The sequence below is a fragment of the Uloborus diversus genome, chromosome 8 (genome assembly GCF_026930045.1).
Source record: "Uloborus diversus isolate 005 chromosome 8, Udiv.v.3.1, whole genome shotgun sequence".
In the NCBI taxonomy this organism is placed as follows: domain Eukaryota; kingdom Metazoa; phylum Arthropoda; class Arachnida; order Araneae; family Uloboridae; genus Uloborus; species Uloborus diversus.
The window spans coordinates 126,480,649-126,499,931 of record NC_072738.1 but is presented as its reverse complement, the minus strand read 5'-3'; the positions used below and the strand labels follow the sequence as shown (position 1 = coordinate 126,499,931).

General features: G+C 35.3%; 1 protein-coding gene across 1 annotated transcript; it reads right to left on the bottom strand.

Annotated features, from left to right (window-relative positions):
- Window positions 1–2,872: 2,872 nt before the first annotated feature.
- On the bottom strand, window positions 2,873–13,952 carry LOC129227735 (uncharacterized). Its single transcript, XM_054862340.1, has 4 exons — window positions 13,820–13,952; window positions 10,825–10,948; window positions 5,839–5,954; window positions 2,873–3,198 (listed from the first exon to the last, which is right to left on the bottom strand). The coding sequence occupies exons 1-4, from the start codon at window positions 13,871–13,873 to the stop codon at window positions 2,935–2,937; spliced, it is 558 nt and encodes a 185-aa protein (XP_054718315.1). The 5' UTR covers window positions 13,874–13,952; the 3' UTR covers window positions 2,873–2,934.
- Window positions 13,953–19,283: the final 5,331 nt, after the last annotated feature.

The window sequence follows — 19,283 nt, the reverse complement described above, 5'->3', positions numbered from 1 at the left end:
TATATAGCTAATGATTTATTATTATTATGTTTTAAGACAAATATTGTCTATTTAGAAAAGAAAAGAAGTGACTTAATGGTTAGGCGTTGGCCTTTTATGCCTTGGACCCTGGTACTGACCTACCTGAGTTGGCAGTCGTCGGATTTTCGAGATTTAGAAAATCATCATTGCTCATGTCATATGATTATGCGGCATCTAAAAGATCCCTTGGGTATTCGTTTGGCTTAGAATTCCCTTGGCAAAATTAAATTCCATGTGCAATTTTGCATCCAAGAGAACCCAGGTGCCTCCATATGGTGAAAACTGGGTCTCAAAAACTACTTGTGCCATGCACCAGTGCCTTAATGGTGACACATGAAAGACTGATGCCTTGTTGGGGAGTGCACTAGGTTTGGTTATGGCCAAATGGCCTCTTACACAGCCTCACTGGAAACAAAAAAAAAAAAAAAAAAAGGAAAAGAAAATTTCTCCGCTTAATCGAATAATATTTTTTGAAACCGACAATATTCGATTAAGCGGGGCCGACAGTATATGCATTATTGATATCGCAGTTAACACGAATTGATTAGATTTGACCGGTGGTGCCCAACCCTTTTTTACTCAAGGGCCGTACTGTGTTAAAATAGTTCTCGTGAGCGAGAACACTGATATAATTTAAAATGTATTTAAATATTTTCTTGTATATGGAAGAACGAAGAAAAAGAAAGAAAATTACAAACCAATAACCATTGTTATCATTACTAAATGTTTATTTTATTGAAATGAGATTCTATCTGTTTTTAGAGATTTCCAACTATTTGCAATGGTTTAAGATCCTCACAGAAAATGTATTCACAGAACAAAGTTTATCTCATAATCATTCACCAAAAAGGGAAAAAAATGCTTTAAGAGCAAAATAGCAGCAAAGGTTTCATACACGTATTTTGGTATTTTGAGGAGCACCTTTTTAAATGCGTGCACACACAAACACACAAGATGAGATTGCTTCCATAAGCTCACATCTTTTTGCATTGAAAAATTAGGTTCATTCTAATTTTGAAACACATGTCTGTAAAATTTATTGCTACCTTGCACTTTCAACTCTTTTTTTTCCCTGCTGGTGCTACCAAAAAAAAAAAAAACATACTTTGTGATGCATTTATACAAATTCAGTTTACATCTAATCTTTGCAAAATTTGGCTCAGAAGTCCTTTGATACTCAGGAATTCACGAAGGGTTTCTTTTGTAATTTAAAAAAAAAATCTAAAGAGGTCTAAATCTTATTTGGAGTCATAAAATTGCTCTTTTACAGGCTGATGGAAAATTTTACTTTTTTTTATTGTCTGATTGTTTAACATGCATCATTTTACATAACTTTTAATTTTGAGGTAGACCGTGCAATGCAGCCAATAGGGGCGAGTTTTGTACCTTGTGACACTTCATATTTTAAGTTTTAATGTCAATTATTTGAATCAAATTTAAATTCTAAAAGTCACACTACCCCATCATATTTCTACGCAATATTTTTTTTTTTAATTCAGACAGTTTGAAAATAAAATATTGCCAGCCATTTAAAGTAAGAGTTCCAAGCTGTCTTAAGGTACAACATCCTATTGTACCTTGGGACACATCCTGTTGTACCTATGGGAAAGTCTTCACGATGCAGGAAACAGCCATATACTTAAACCAATTTTATACCAAAAAACAAAAAATAAATAAATTAATTAATTAATTAATTTGAATTTTGACCTCTGGAATTCAAATAATGTTTTTCGCAACTACGCAGTGTGTGTGTGTATGTAGGCATGTGTGTTTGTGTGTAGGGGGTATGTGTAATGTGTGTGTAGGCATGTGTGTTTAAGTCTGTGTGCAGGTATGAGTGTGTGGGTAGTTGCGTGTATGAGTGTTTGTGTGTGGGGGGGGGGGAATGTGTATGTGTGTGTTGGCAAATGTGTTTGTGTCTGTGTGCAGGCATGTGGGTAGTTGTGTGTAGGTGTTTGTGTCTGTGTGTATGCATGTGTATGTGTGTGTGTGTTTGTGTGTGTGTGGGCGTATGTATGTGTGTGTATGTGTGTGTATGTGCGTGTATGTATGCGTGTAAGTGTAGGATATGGACGCAACCTGGAGACGGTTTTCGCTAGAGGAGCAGCATCGTGAGGCGGCCAGTCGACAGTGGTGCTGCAGAGGGTGCTAGCGGGGAAATAAAATGATAGGACCTCAAAACAGTCAAATGAAAGCAATAAGCAATTGTGATTGCTCAAAAAAAAAAATTCATGGTAATGAATTAAATTATGAATAATGAATTATTATCCAACATTAAATGTGTTTAAAAGACTACGTAAGATTAGAACATTGTTCCATGTTCCTAAACATATCTTAATTATTAAGAACCATGCATATGTTGTACCTTGGAGCGTGTCCTAAGGCACAATATGCTTGACTTTCCCGAGATACAATCACCGCGTCAATTAAGAAAAACCAAAATGGTGGTCAATCTAGATGCACTATCATTGTTTTCTCATAACTAAAGTACTTAAAGTACTTCTCTTTTACATCAAAATAAAACTCAGTCGATTAGTTTTATAAATGAAAAGACAGAAAATGAAATAAAAATAAAGAAAATATTTACTTTGGAGTCATGAAATTTTCTTTCTCTCCCAAAATCGTCAATTTTACTCATTTGATGCTGATTGTTACTATGGCACCATTTAGTGGTGAAGGTTACAATTAGAGCTTACAAAAACATGGCTACTAAAAATGGATTCTTAGAAATTAGCAGTGTCCCAAGGTACAAACCAAGATACAACGTTCTCCCCTATATAATAAATAAATAAATCCAAAACCAAAATAAAAATTATAACCTTTTCGATTTACCAGTCATTTCAGAAGGAAAAATTATCAATCATATCTTTATTTTTACAACCGTACAAAATTGTCACATAAAAAACCATTCGTTCATTTCTTTTCAGCTGTTGGCGCAGATCTTTTTTCCCTGTAGCTGTAAGGCAGCTCTCCTCCATTCTCTTCTGCGTAAGGATAATAGCCCCCTGCATTGCTGTAAGCACCAGATTCTGAATTCGTATTGCTGTACTCATTTCCATATCCGGCGACTGCTCTTGCGCCTCCGGCATTCGCGTAACTGTATGGGCCAGAAATCGCTGTTGCCCCTGGGTAATAGCCGTAGCTTGGGACGCACCTGGGATTGGGGCTTCTTGTTCGCTGTTGAATAAATGCAAGAAAAAGAAAAAAGGAACTTTTTTTAGGAAGTATTTTTATGTGTTTTTGATATTTTAATTGCAAACAAAACTGACAATAAAAATTGAAATACTAAATCCAGGGCCCGCGCTAGGGATTTCAAACTGTTAGTCAGCAACTTAGCCATATTTTATAAAGTTTCAGCCTAAGATTTATTGTAACAAAATTTACTAGTGAATATATTTCTTTAGAGAGCTTCAATTTGCAAAGTACAATTTCATGAAATATATAAAATGCAACGCATTTACTTATATTCTAAATATGCAGCATATACTCAATAACTATATATAAGTCCAGGCAACGAGTTCAAATCAATTTTCAATTTAGCAGCATTTTTTTTTTTCTTCCGGAATTTTAAACAATCTTTTGTCATAATTTTAACGATTGAGGCAACAGTTTTTCTGCTGAAAATTTGGAGAATTCTTCGCTCGCCAATACTTACGCTAAGTCAGAGTTTGTTTTGCCGAATTTACGATTTTATCACATTTGGAGTGGTGGCAATTGGGGAATGCTTACGACCAAACGGCACGACCTTGAGGGTGACGGATTTGGACAGAATTCTAGATAGAGGTCCATTTCCACTAGATATAGGACTAGGTGAAGCGGTTTGACTGCATAGGCCCTTGTTTGGCTGCAACGAGGGTTCAAAGTTGCTAGTTTGGCCCCGTAAATGCAATGGAGTTCCATTGGAATTTCAGACTTCGGCATTATTTTCGATGTCCCGACGCATTTGGCATCTTCTTTTAGTACAACAAATGGAAGGGAGAACACCTATACATTTATGGGCATTATTTAAGTTACTTGAAAAGTCGAAAAGCTCTTGTAGTTTTGTTTTTTATGTGTTATGCGCAATAAATTGGAGCTTTTTCTCCTCTCCCTTTTTTTTTTTTTTGCTTATCATTGTGGAATATCTTTGATATCAGACAATAAATATCCAGCTAAAGTAAGTGCTTTCATTAGCATACGATAAATACTATTTACTAGCAAAGAATTAATATTAAACGAAAATAATTAATTTCATTTGCAAACGATAAATATTCTGTAATTATGTTATTTTTGCATTCAAGTTATTGAAAGTAAAAGTAGTGTCCAATATAAATTTGAGAAACACTTATTAAAAATTAGTATTCAACTAAATTCCAAGGTAAGTGCACGCAAATGGCTCATACTGCAGTACAAGAGCAGAAAAAGGGGTAAAAATTGTAATTCTGAAAGAAATTCCATTGCAAATCTCGGTTCAAATTAGCAACTTCAGGCCCCCGTTGCTGCCGAACTAGGGCCTATGCAGTCAAACCGCTTTACCTGCTCTCATACCTAATGGGAACTGACCTATATCTGATTTTATCTAAATCCATGACCCTGAAGGTCGTGCCGTTTGGTAGTTAGCTCGGGCCCTGAAATCAATACATGAATAAGTATACTAATAGACAGTATATATTTCTACAACTATGCCTTTACTTTGGGTGTCTTTGAAAAAATATAATTATGATTAAGGGGCAAATTCAACTCTGACAGAATTCGATTGCGTCAATTGCATCTACCAGTAGCGCAGTCATCAATATCCTTTGCTCCACCCAACAAAATCTCGCTACGTTATTGGTAGATAGAATTCGATTGAATTGAACACAATCGATTTAAATGAGCCCTTTAGTCCTTATTAAAAAAAAAGCAAATTTATTTACAGTATTTACAAGCAAGTCGTAGTAATGGCTTGAACGGTAATTAGTATGTATTTTCTTTCCTTTTCAACTTTACCTGAAACTTTCAATAGGTTCTGTTTTCTTCCTATTTTCCCCTTTTTTCCCAAGACAAAAATGTGCTCCTCTGAACATAAATACAATTACAACACAGCTACTATTTTTTTTACGACATGTATCTGGATTATAAGCAACTGCAATTCTAAATTTTGTAAAAACCATGTTCTTTACAAAATTAAGTTGTTTTTTTTAAATATATATTTTGAAAATTAAAATAGAGAAAAAAGTTTCAATCTCTTGATCTGAAAAGTGACCCTAACTGTTGCATTTACGTTCTGGGCATTTTATTAAAGTCTTTAACTATTTAGTTAAAAATATCAGTAAATCTTTACTAATAATACAGCTGAAAGTCTCTCTGTCTGGATGTCTGGATCTCTGTGACGCGCATAGTGCCTAGACCGTTCGACCGATTTTCATGAAATTCGGCGCAAAGTTAGTTTGTAGCATGGGGGTGTGCACCTCGATGCGATTTTTTGAAAATTCGATTTTGTTCTTTTTCTACTTCAATTTTAAGAACATTTTCCGGAGCAAAATTATCATAAGATGGACGAGTAAATTACGAAATTATCATGACGTGGAATGGGAGAGCGAATGAACATAGCCAATTGGCGAGAAATTCGTCATCCATTATTTGTAAATATACATGCGAACCGAATATCCTTTTAATTTTCAACTACCGGCAAAGCCGTGCGGGTACCACTAGTATAAAAACAAGAACTGAAAAATTAACATAACGTTACTTTCACTGCATATTTTATCATGAAATGAATGAACGGAGCAAAAAGTTTCAAAAGAGGAGGAAGTCATGTTTATCACAACTTGAGCTATTTATTCCTTGAATACTTACTCCATTCACTGTAAATATTTCTTTGCGGCACTCTAGACCTTCGAAGCATGGACAGGATATGTCGTACAGCCCGTTATAAAGAGTATTTGACATCCCGTTATCCAAACAAATTTCATCTGAAATAAGATTAAATCAACATTAATTCCTTGTTCAATAACCATATTTACATTTCTAAAACGACTATTGTGTAGTGTACTTTTCATGTACATTTTAATTGAAGATTGAAATGCAGTCTTTGGGGGGGGGGGGGACCGGTTTTAAGTTCTGCTGGGAAGTCGCCGCCGGAGATTTATTTAAAATGTTTTCAATGGGCGACATCGTGAAGGGAAGAATTCCAGAATAACAAATGATTAGCAAGCAAAAAGAAGGTGAATCAAACTATTATTTTTCATTATATATAGTTAAATTGAGTATACATATGTCAGTAACGTTCCTAGCACCGGTATCACCTTGAGCGGTAATTTGTGGTGTCCTGTCCCCCCAAAAAAGTTTTTTATAAACATGAAATTCATATCATTTTCAAAAATACATAACTTTTTTTTTTGTATTTATCTGGTGAAACGTAAGTTTATGTTAAAAGACAAGTTTGAATTATAAGAGCATTTAATGTTACATTTTCCTTGAGGCATATGTAACCACTCCCTCTAAAGCCCTGGTTTCCTAGGAGCGAAGTCGCCGATCCTAGGCGTCACTCCTCGCCGTGGGGAAAACTTGATTCTTCTGCGAATGCGCGAGCGAGCTTAATCGACGTCGTGAATGGCCACGCCGGAATCACTTAACTTTGATTTCAGCGTCACGGTGAGGAGCGACGCTGAAGATCGGCGACTTCGCGCCTAGGAAACCATAGATTAACTATAATTAAGGATATATTAGGGAAACGTTCCAGAGTTGAAATATTTATGTTTTTCATTAACTTTTTAATCTATTTTGGGTATTACCCCCAGAAGAGTTGATCGAGGTGGACAACACCCCCCCCCCCCCCGTTCCCCGTAGTGACGCTATTGCTGCATATTGCATATGTACGAGAGGAACTAAAAGGTTCAAAACTTTGTCCTAAGGCTTTTTATCGGCTCGCCCAATTCAAAAACAGAAAATAGAAAGACCCCCTGTTGCTTTGAGGGATGTCTATGTCACAATATCATTTTTCTATTTATAAACGCACGTCAATTTTCTTAAGAAATAAAACAACCCACATAGAGATGAAAATTTACGGAAATTTTGAAACCGTGGGGGGAGGGGGGGGGGAACCATGCTTCTGAAGTTTAATAGTTTTTTTCTTTCAAAACTTAAAAAGTGCTTAAATATGTGCTGTCTATTTTGTTTTTCCTTCTTAGAGCTACACTTAAAACTATTGAAAAAGCTTTTTTGTTTTCTTACTACTAGTCTCAGATTTTTAAGTTCAAAACACCCAAATTTATCGAAATTAATCCATTCATCATTTGGTTGTTAATTTTGAGAAAAATGTGATTTTTAAAAGGACTAAGTCAAAAATATTTCCACTAATAGATGTTATATTTCTGTCCTGTGTATACTTTTAGTTTTAGGGAGAGAAAAGTAGTATAAAATTCTTTGGTGCACAATCAATTTAAACCCCCCATTTTACAGCTTCCACTATCAAAGTTTGTATGTGGAACACTTAACATTAAAAAAAATATGTATTAAAAAAAGGCATCGAAATGTAAATATGTATTATCAATTTCTGAATACATTATTTTATGCTAAAAAATTGAAAAACTTTCCATTTTTCCGAGTGGAAATGAACCTCTCTCGTGAAAGAGTGTTTCTCCTCCCCCCCCTCCCCAATTTTTTCCCCAAAAGTTTTTTTGGGGGGGGGCATGCTCATTTCTACACACAACAAATGAAAATAATTAAAATTTTGACTAAAACATTTCCACTCAGGGCCGCGCCGTCCCTATGTGCAAGGTCGCACAACGGCGCCAAAGTCAAAAAGGCTCCGAGCATTACCAATCAAAAAAGGCCCCAAATGAGGGGAAACTTTCCAACCAAAAAAATAAAATCGAACTTTTTATTATATCCAGGGTCCGATCAAGCCAAAGTGATGCCCAAGCCGACAAAATTTGATGCCCCTCTCACCAGAAAATCTGCACATTTTTCATGCGGAAGTTTTCAAAAAAGGTAGAAATAAAGAAATTCATCCCATTTTGGTGCCCCTAAATTGTGATGCCCAGGTTCATGGCACTGCATGCACATGTTCTGCCAGGTTCATGACCTGCCAGAACATGTGTTTATCAGGCCCTGATTATTTCTAATGGTGGCGGTGAAATTACTCTGCTCATTGATACAAACAATCCTCTCGCTGCCTATATAAAAGGAAAAAGATTATTGTCTTGTTGTGTCTAAATATGCAGGGACTGATTTACGGCAGGGCATTCGGGGCCCGGAGCACCAAAGGAAAGGGGGCACCAAATTTCTGTCATCAAATTTTTTTTTTACGGACCAGTGTTCGGGGCCTCTAACTAAAGGGAACAAAAAATTTTTGTCATTTGGCAATTTTTTTTTTATTAAATGAAAGCATATTAGCCGATTGTTGTGAAGAACGATCATTTTCGCTATTGAAGAGAATTAAGTGTCTTTGCGTACTCTCATTTCTGATGGTAAATTATCTCTATTAGTTCTATTATCAATAGAAGGAAGTTTGACCTAAAACTTGATTATGAGAACATTATAGATGAATTTACTACAAGAAAACAAAGGAGAAAATATATAAAGAATCATTGATGCGCAGAAAGCACATTATGATTTACCTTTACTATTTGTATCATAGTTTTTCCATCTGCAACTGTAAAAAATTTTTAACATGAAAACCATAAATTTATTTTAGATCTATAACAAATGATTTTTTTGAAAAACATCTTAATTATTAACTTTTTTCGTATGAAATCGATATTTTAAAGTGTTCTTTCTATGAAAATAATATCCGACACTTACCTTCATATTTTGTGTGTGTGTGGGGGGGGGGGCACCCAGGTGTGTAAATCGGTCTCTGTAAATATGCTATTCAAAAGTGCAAAACCCGTGATGCTAATTAATGCATACATTAGCATTTTTCTTCCTAATTTCGGAGTCGTGAATGCTGTTTCGGTATTTCCATTCCATAGTACACATCACAAAGCTGAACATATGAGGCGCAAGAAATTTTCTGTTCTCAATTTTGGATCATCAGATGAATATGTTGTATTATAGTTTGTGCAATAGGTCTTTTTGTGATTTTTAATTATTGTTCGTGGTAGTTTGACTATTTCATGTTATCATGCATAAAAAAATACTGTTAGCCCATTGGCATATATTTTACTTGTGGGGTGTATGTGTACATTGTAGACAACAATTTTGGTTAACCTTTTTGTTCCAAAAAGTAACAACTTGACCTTAATTACTCGATTCTCTCACCCCCCCCCCCCCTTTCTTGAACTATTTGAGGGTCAAAAAATAAACAAATAAATAAATAAATAAAATAAAAAAATAAAATAAAATAAATAAATAAAGCTTTGGACAAGGTATTTGTTTTAGATATCATATTCAATGCCTTCCATATTTTAGAATGTTTGGTTTTACCGTAAGGGATTGCAGTTTCAGATTTTAAGGTGTGATATCCTCCATACTTCAATTTAGAAATAAAATGAGAATTCTGTTGTCATGTTTTAGCAGGCATCTAATTATTCATCAATTAGAGATTAGAGAGATGTTTAGAGCGGCGTTTACTTTGATATTTAAAATATTTTCGTTTTCCAAAATGCATTAGCATATCAGAGGAGCTACTGAGCTCGAAATAACCTCTAGATATGAAATAAAAGCGTACACTGTAATCCTCAATGAAATACTCATTTTTACACATTGTTTTTTTAATAAATTAAATGCCAAACATATTCCCTTCTACGTCATGTTTGTATACAAAACCTCATTCCTGGTGTTGGCTATATTTTCGTCGAACACCCACAGCATAGAGGGCTGAAAAGACATTTTCACGATGGCGCCGATCAGGCTTGGCACGGGCCTGTTTCCACTGTCCTTCCATTTCCCTCTGTTTTGTGTTTACATATTTACAGTGTCAATAAGAAAAATAGCAAAAAAATACTTAGGTATGCAGGGAAATTAAATTACCTTACAGCTTGCATAATCGAAATTAGTTTTCATGCAGGATACTGAACACAGAAAAAATAAAACAAAAGAGCATTGGAATGCTAGTAGTATTATGAATTTCTGAATACATAATTTTGTGCTTGAAATTTCAAAATTTCCTAATTTTCACGAGTATAAATAAACCTCTTCGAGAGAAAAAGAAGGTTCCTCTACCCCCTGCACGTCTAAAGCTTTCGGGGGAGGGGGGTTCGGACCACTCCCCTTTCGAAACACACATGAGTATTATATTTCTTTAGTACTTTAAAATCTTTAAAAGCAGTCTTATTTGTGAGAAAATGTGCTAATAATCGAGTTTGGGCTTGGGCCACTGGAGATATTCTATGCGATTGGTTCCAAAGCTGTTTCCAGAAGCACAGTTACTAAGTTCACACTTTTAAGAACTCACTGGAAGAAGAGCTTTTAGGAGTGACAAAGGAGGACAAAACCAACGAGAATACCGACGTCGGTGACGCACAACCAAAAACGTTCCCATAAAATTTAGAGCCATTCCTAGACAATAGAACTGATCTTTCTGATTTGTTAGTTCTATCATGGAAATGACGCAAATTATCATGGATGCATTCCAAGTAAGCCCAACGCCCATCTAAATGGATGTTTTTTTTTAACAAGTTGATAGTACAAGTATACCAGTTTTTGTATTGTTGGAATTGTCCTGGATTAGGGGATAACTAAAACAATTATTTTAATGTCTGGGGATAATATACAGAGATTACGACTTAAATCCTATGTCCCTCAATTAAAGGATTTTTTTTTTCTTCCTCTCCATGACTCCTTGGAGCCATTTCCAGGACATTTTTTAAAGTTTATTTTATTTCAAGCCTGACTCACTTAATCTGCGACGTTGCACACAATAAGCCTCGTCTTCGAAGATCCTCTTGGAGCAGCATTCTAGCAATGGATCACAATCACTTTGGGACCAGCATCGTTTAGTTGCTCGTTCATACTCTATTTCCTGTTTATGAAAAAAAGAGAAAAGACGTTATTAATATGGAAAAAGATTGATAAAAGTTATTGACTTCGTAAATGCATATCACTACTTCGTAAAACTTTACTTTGGGCTGTACGCTAAAGAATTTAAACTGATTAATGAGCAAGCTAATGTTGTCGTAGCACTTTGTCGTTACACCACTGTGTCAAACTTTACATTGTGCACTATGCTAAAGAATTTAAACTGATTAATGAGCCAATTAAAGTTATCTTAGCACAAGCTGCAAAAAATATTGCATGCATGTGTTTCGGAGTATAACAAAGTCCCTGGCAAACTCCCCCCCCCCCCCCACACACAATTTTATAGGAGTTACATAACATCAATCTTTCTTGAATCAAAGACAGGGTGCATTTTTTAGCTTAGAGTATTAACGCTCCCCCCCCCCCCAAAAAAAAGGGCATTATTTTTTTATTTGTTCAAAAACACTAGAAAAATATGAACAGTAAACGTAATTTGCGCATTAATGTACCAATACATAAATATAATTACAAAGCTCCTGTTTAATGATGTTTCAGTTGTGATAAGAAAGTTAAAACAAGTATAAAAAGTAAAACCTTACTTCGATCCCTTTTCCAGGCATTATCGTGAGTTCAGAGAGAGAGTTTTTTTTTTTTTTTTTTTTTTTGAGCTTCCGGGATTATGAGCGAATTATTACTATATAGATAAACTAACTTTGTCTTGCAATACTAAAAAAATTGTTAGTATAATATGCACTCTTTTTAGTGATGTTGGGGTAGGAGAGATTCGTAGCCCTCTCCGGAAATTTTTCGAAATTAAAAGTCTTAAAAACGCATATGAAAGCTATCTTTGGTAATGTTAGAGGATCGGTAATTTTTCGAATTTTAGCCGACCTCCGATGATGTTAGGGGAATTAATGTACTAGGGCCTCTTCCTCGATTAAATTTTTTTTTTTTTTTTTGAAATTGATGCTGAGATAGGGCGATCTTTAATGATGTTAGCGGGAGGGGAGGCGGAGGACGCTCTCTCGGAAAATGTTCGAAGTTGTGACTTTAAAAGCGCAGTTATATATCATCTTTGGAAACATTAGTTGGAGTTTTCTCTCTTTTTAAATCGTCATCGTTAATATTTTGTATATATTTACCTATTTTCTTTGTAAAAAATTTTTTAAAAAATATTTCTTTTCCCTATTTAAAGTTAAAACTCGCCCCCTTCCCGGAAAAAAAAAATCATCTGGAAAACCATCTACCACCTTTCTCGGATTCAGCCCCTAGTATGTAAAAGTTTCAAACTGGCAATAGGCAGCATATGCAAATTTCCTCTTCTCCTCTTTTTTTTTTTTTTTTTTTTTTTTTTAAGCATTAAATATTCATTTCCTCTTTTTGTTCTATTTTTCCGCGAAAAAATTACTACTGTATTAATAATAAAAAAAAATATTTTTTTTTCGTTCTTGGTCAATTGCCGCCCCTGGCGAAAAAAATTCTCGCAACCCCTAAGTGAAACCCATTTAAAAGAGTATGGAAACATAACACTTCATTTTGTAATAGGTAGGATCAAGGAGAACGTGCCAGCAGTGAAATTTTTACTACTCGCGCTATCTCATTGATCGCGAGGGATGCGTTCCAAGACCCCCTTGCGCAAGTCGAAATTTCGCGTTGTGGAACAAAGTATGTTTAGAAATTTTTTATAAGCCTGCCCAATTATTTCAGACATGTGTTAACACCCCTCAAATTGTTTCAAACCATTTCTCAACTATATATTACCGTATCTTTTATGAAGAACTGACTTTTTACTGTATTTTAGAAAAAGCGTTACTATTTATCATAAATTACTGTTATGATGTACAAAATCAACAATCAATGAGAGACATGAATTAAAACAGTATTTACATTAAGTACGTAACTGCATTATAATAGCGCTGAACAGTAGATATTGCAAACTTAATTATAATTTTTAAAATGATGAAGGTGATGGCTTATGCAGTGTGGGAACACCCCTCTTTCTGACTTCTTTTAGCCACAATGAAAGAGCAGCTTCCATTTTCATGATGTTTGTATTTTGCTCCTCAGACACTACTCTGCCAGCTTCAGTATTAAAGCTAAGTTCTGAACTTTTACGGATTTCTTTTTCTTGAATTTTAATGGAACGTATCGAAGATTCACTCATACCTAATTGTCGTGCTACCTTCGAAGCACTTTTTAATTGTTCTATCATATCGAGAATCTTGACCTTTTCTTTAATGCTCAGAAACTCTCTTTTTCTTTCCACTTTCACGAACTTAAAATGAAAACGCGCGTTTCGGAGCCATTCCATTTTATCAACGTTCATTATGTAGAATGAAGGGGAAAAAAACACGTTAAGAATCGGAGCGGTTATTTGTATAAACTAAAGCAAAGCGTTGTTTAGACTAATGCAGTGTGTGAATTTCCGCTTTCAGTGATGCTGAAGAGATGAAAGTCCATTCACAAAACCAAAACTTAGGGTCAACGAAGACCATTCTAACGCCCGGCTGCTAATTTAAAAAAAAAAAAAAAATCATGTTGCAGGCGAGGAATTTGAGTCTGCAATAAAAAAACTCATTACTCATGAAAAACTCGAGTAATAGCCATTTCGCGTAAGTCGGATCGCGTTGTAGCGGAATCCGACTGTACTACGGGTTTGCAAAAATTGAAGCCTCGCGAAAGGAAGTGCTCTTACAGTTACTAAAAACAGAAAGCAATATAGATTAGTACGCGAAGAACTCAGCAAAAGACTTTTTTTCATTTATAAATTTAGCATTTTTCCCCCTCTTGCTTTGCATGAGGGCAATTATGAAATATGCTCAAATTTAAAGATCAATAGTTAGTGATAAATCTGATAAAAATTCAAAGTTCTTACCGCTAGAGCTACAACAATCACACCCAGAAAAACAGCAATACTTTTGATAAACATTTTGGGCCCAGACAACAAAATGATAGCACTTGTTGATAAAAATTAGAAATCACAAAACGTGTCCTTTTTTTTCCAATTCCCTCTTCTTTTATACTGACTGGAAAATGTAGCTATTGCATATTCGGGAGTTGTTGAGAATAACACGAGAAATTGCAGACGAAAAGAAAAAAACTGCATTTAGATTAGCTAGAAGAAAAATGTACTAAATTTCCATCAAATCGTGCCCATAGTTTGAGCTTTTTGTTGCAGAAAACAGTGAAATCGGCATTGTAAAAGATAATCGAATGCATTATTCCCAACTTTCATGTTGTCAAGTTTTTGAATTTTGAGCAACATTGAATGAAAAGACGCTTTTTTTTTTACACGATAGGCTTTCATTCACTTTACGAAGGTCGTCGAGTCCAGAATTTTCCTGTTTGATAAATTCTCTCACCACTGCCAGATAGAATTATACAAATTTCTTTTGTGGGTAGAAATGGTAATTATATTACGTAACATGACCATAATCGATGCATATTTTCGTAAAACAACACGATTCAGAACCGCAATTCAAAAGCAAAAGCAAAGAGAGTTGGCTGTAAAGAAGAATATAATAGAAAGAATACTGCGTCGCGGAGTTATGCAGATTGCATTAGAAAAATATTGTAACATCTTCGGCCACTGACAGCAGAGAATTGATGCTTATCGTACTTCAAAAGCATGCTTTATTAGTTTAGTTTGCTAACTGATGACATCATTCAAGAAATCAGGGGCGCCTCGATGGGAAGTCACAGGAAGTCACCGTGACCTTTCAAAAATTTTCTCATTCGGCTAATTTTGTTTGCTGATTTGACAAAATTTGGAGTTCTATTCGGCAAAATTTTTAGTATTATTCGGCTAATTGAGAATTTCCGCTCTCCCAAAAATTTAATTTCAGACGCTCCCAGAGTAGGAGTAAGAGTAAGGAATGCTTAAATGAATATTTCTTAATGTTAAAAATGATATCTTATACTCTAAGACAGCGGTACTCAACTTTAGTTTAATAAAGGGCTAAATTTTTATTATATAAGCGCTAGCGGGCAGTATTGATCAAATTATACGTATCACAATCATATATATTTCAATTTAGCGGGAGACACAATGTACAGTTTTAAAATAAGTTTTCAGTTAATTTGAAAATTACAGTGAAAACCCATATTCAACTCATAGCGTAATTGAAATAGTGGAACATGATTCAAGAAAAAAAAAATTGTTACTTGTTACAAAACACAAAATTAAAGTTATCAAAACATCGATTTTTTTTTAGTTCAGTGAGAAATCTGACATTTTTTCTTCTTTATTAATCTGTCAACACGGACTTTTGTGTGTGATGAAGCAGTTTGAAAGTAGAAGTTGAAAGTAAAAATCGTAAAAATTTAGATCATTTACTAATATATAGTGAGATAAAGTTTCTGGCGCTTTTTGATTATTGATTTCCTAAAAATCAAGTTTTATTATGTTATTAAAAATTTTCATGTAGTTTTGTTGAAAAAAGATCACAGATCTTATAATTAAATAGTACCTGTTCCAAAATATTAATTTTAACTAATGAATAGGGGTGTATTTCATTGAAAATCATAAGTGTATGAACACTTTTGGGAGCCACTTCGTAATGTGGTAAACTTCGTTTTACATTTTTTTTTATCAAAAGGTAAAAATTTTCAAGTTTAATTCCGATTTGTTCCAAAGGTTTTTTTTTTTTCAAATTGCTTCAGAATCATATCGAGCAGTGGTCCCAGGAGCAGATCGAGTTCTTCAAAACAAGAAAAACTATAGGGTAGGGCAGGGCTAGTTGAGTTGTTGAGTAATTTTTCACTTGAGAGGATATAGTTCCTCAACGACAAGTCTCAATCGATTGTTATGCAACCTGATGGATTAGTAACGTATCCCTTTTCAAACGTGTCCATGGGTAATTTGTTGCTAATAGCACACGTTTAAGAGCTACAGCTGTCGGAATGCAAAAAGCCAAACTTGCTCAACGTCCCCCGCAAGTTGAGCACTTATGATGTCTAGCCAAACCATAGGATAAATGATAACTAGAGATGAAATAAAATTTCTGTTTGACAATCAACTCTTTATTTATAGTCTTTTAGTGACAAATTAAAACTTAAAGCATTTTTTTTTTCTCGAATTAACTGAAATGGTTCTGGTTTTCGGATGGATAGTTCCAGATTTCGTTTGAAAAACTTTGTAAGCCCATCTTGTCCGGCTATCTTATTTTAGTACAGTAAAATTAGGCCAAAAAATGGCCAAACCCAAACATCCAAAAAAAAGGTGAAACCTGTTGCAAATTACTTCTTACCCTTCCAGCAAGAAGGGGTAAAAAGTCCCAGCACTTTGCGCGTCGGGTTTTGGGGGGAAGGGGGGAGCGAAATAATCCTCTATTTAAATAAAAATAATTTCTATTATTTAAAAAAAATTCTCAAACCTCGCAGAAACCACTCTATAATAGTAAAATAATAAACTCTCACAGAAAAAATTCTAATTAACAGGGGTGCACAGGCGAGGGGGGGAATGGGGGGGGGGGCTCATGGAGCAGCTTTGCGTCCATGAAAATGAAATTTTTAAGGCAGTTTTTTCAAGGGGTATTTCTTTCTTTTTTGAGGGCTTTTATTCTGGATGGATACTCCGTCACACTTAAGGGGTGCGCCATCGCTTTGGGGGGGGGGGACCCTGAATTTACATTCTAAAATGAACTGTTGCAGTGAAGTTCAAGAAAAAATTTCCCTGATTCAAACTTTTCCGAAGTACAAAATGCCACACAATGATATGGTAATGTCAGAATGATAATTCTAAAAGATCTAAGCGAGCTCAGTAACCAAATTATTTGTGATTGGAGTTATTAAACTGTTTAGAGCGCTGGAAAACAAAATTCCTGTGCAGCTTAAAAAAAGTCCAAATTGACCAAAGTTTCCCTACTTCTTGATTAACTTACTTCAACTTTTCTACAATCTTTTGCCATCACCGTAAGGGGGGACAAACCAAAACTGCCAATAGTGAGACGGGCAATGTTGCAATTCTGCACCCTCCAAGTCGGTGGAGGTTCTCATTGGCAAACACCGAGCTACCTCTCTTTTACGCAGCTGGTTATGTGAATTATGCTAAATATGCAGACATATACTTGCAACACTATCTCAAACTTTTGAGTACATTATGCGATAAAAAAAAAATTTGATCACATCAAACATCAGCTAAAACATCAGCTATCCAACGATCTAACGCAGTGACAAATTCAGGTGGTCTAGAACCTGTAGTGATTCAGCGATAGAACAAGTCTCGATGAGAGCAATGAGCAATACAACAATAGAATGCTAAATATTTACACCTTTTTGTCTCCCATTTTGGAAATCACAATCCGTCTCTAAAGCTCCCAGAAGTTTCTTCCCTCTCAAGTTGGTAGTGGTATTGCTCGCTGATGATAAGATGAGTTACAATGAGACCTTTAACGTTCGGGTAGTAACATCAAAGGATATTGAAGGCAAACAATTTTGTGGCATTTCTTTGCAAAGGAGGTAAACAGTTATGTCTTTAGCTTCTGTTGCGAGAGTAGTTACTATCTGTAAAGATGTGTAAGCCCAAACCATCTTTTACACCGAATGGTATGAACAGTAAAGATGGAATAACAAATTGTTAAAAACTTCTGGTACGAGTTATGCGCTGATCCTCCATCAGTATTCGATGAATCTGATTTCAGAAGGAAAGAAATCTTGTATCGTTAAAGTGCTATTATCTGAAGCAAAAGGTTCATCCACCATCACAGAACGAACAGCTGGTGTCATGTATGAGGCAGTGAGAAGCAAAGGGATGTAAGTGGACATTTTCAAGTTTTGAATAAAACGCGTTTAAAGATAAGATCCTAAGTAGGCTTTCACTGATTTTCTTTTCTAAATCATGCTGTATAGAAGCAACTACCAGGTCTACTAGTACCATCTCTTGCCTCAAGATAGAGGAGAGGTTCACCAACCATTTGTACTAGTTATCTCCAAATTTTTAATTTTGCCACTTACATCCCTTTGCTTCTCACTGCCTCATATGTAATAAATGGAAGATACCTGCTTGGTCATATTTTTGGTAATGATCTGCAAGCTTCAAGGAAATATTCCAGCAATGCAGTGTATAGGTAACTTGTAAGTATGGGAAAGCTAGTGTCATTTTTGATGGGTGCAAAGAAAGCACCACAGAAATATAATCTGCGTCCTGTTACAACAGCCAAGCCTTCTGCTCTAGAAGACTTTCTGCGTCTCAAATCTTGTGCTTGCTCTGAGGGGTTCATTGATATAGTGAATGTTTGAAAAGTCTGAAAGTGGACTGAAGTGCTTAATTATATGCTCAAACTGTGTTAGACATAGCTGCAACAATAACGATTTTGCTAAGGATCTAGATTCCAAAAAACATCTTGATAACGAAGACTTTTTGTTACAAGATTAGGAGAAATCATTTGAAAGCAAAAAAAAAAACAGATCAGCGTAATTTTTCTGGTTATTTAATCAAATGTGCACCATCAGACAGGGTGGGGGGGGGGGATAATATTTTAGTATATAATTTTGTTTTGGGAGATGAGCTATGTTCCTTTGGGGTGGACTCCTGATTTAATGCATTTTAGATTTGCATGGAATAATACTTCTACTTGAAATAAAAGGGGGGGGGGGAGTGAGGATTTATTTTATTTGACGGAGGGGGGGGGGGGTGCTGTAGCTTTGAGAGGAGGTGCACCATCGATCTTGGAGGATGGACACACTCGATTTCTAACTTTAACTGAGCATAAAATAATGTTTCCATATGAAATGTATGGAGGGGGGTTCGGGGGTACTGCTTCGTTTCACGGAGATAGGGGGGCTCTGTAGCATTGGTGGGTTATGTCATCCCTCTTGGGGGTCAAACACCTTTAATTTCATGCTTTTAATTTAGTATAACATTATATTCTCACCTTAAATTTACTCTAAAAATTCTGGAAAAATACCCAAAACAGCAATTTTTAGATGCCCCCCATTCAAAACCCGACGCACAATGGGGTGGGACTTTTTACCTGTTCTTATTGGGAGGGTAATAAACAATTTGCACCAGGTTTAGCTTTTTTTTTTTTTGGATGTTTGGGTCCGACCCCTATTTTTACTGTGCTATTTGAAGTCCAGGCGGATAGAATTTGAATGCTAAATTTAACAGCATACTCGTAGAGGCAAGGCGACGATCGTCTTTTTGGGGAGTATCTGTAATAGATTGATGCCATTTGCAGCAAGTATTTTTTTTTTCTTTTTTAATTTTTTTATAGAGTCCTCTTGTTGGGAAGAAAAAACTTGCTTCGGTTTTGCATAACCCATAGATGAATCACCACCTTTTAATTTCTTCAAAAAACTTGTTGAAGTCAGCTGTTTGATACCAAATTATTTTGCGG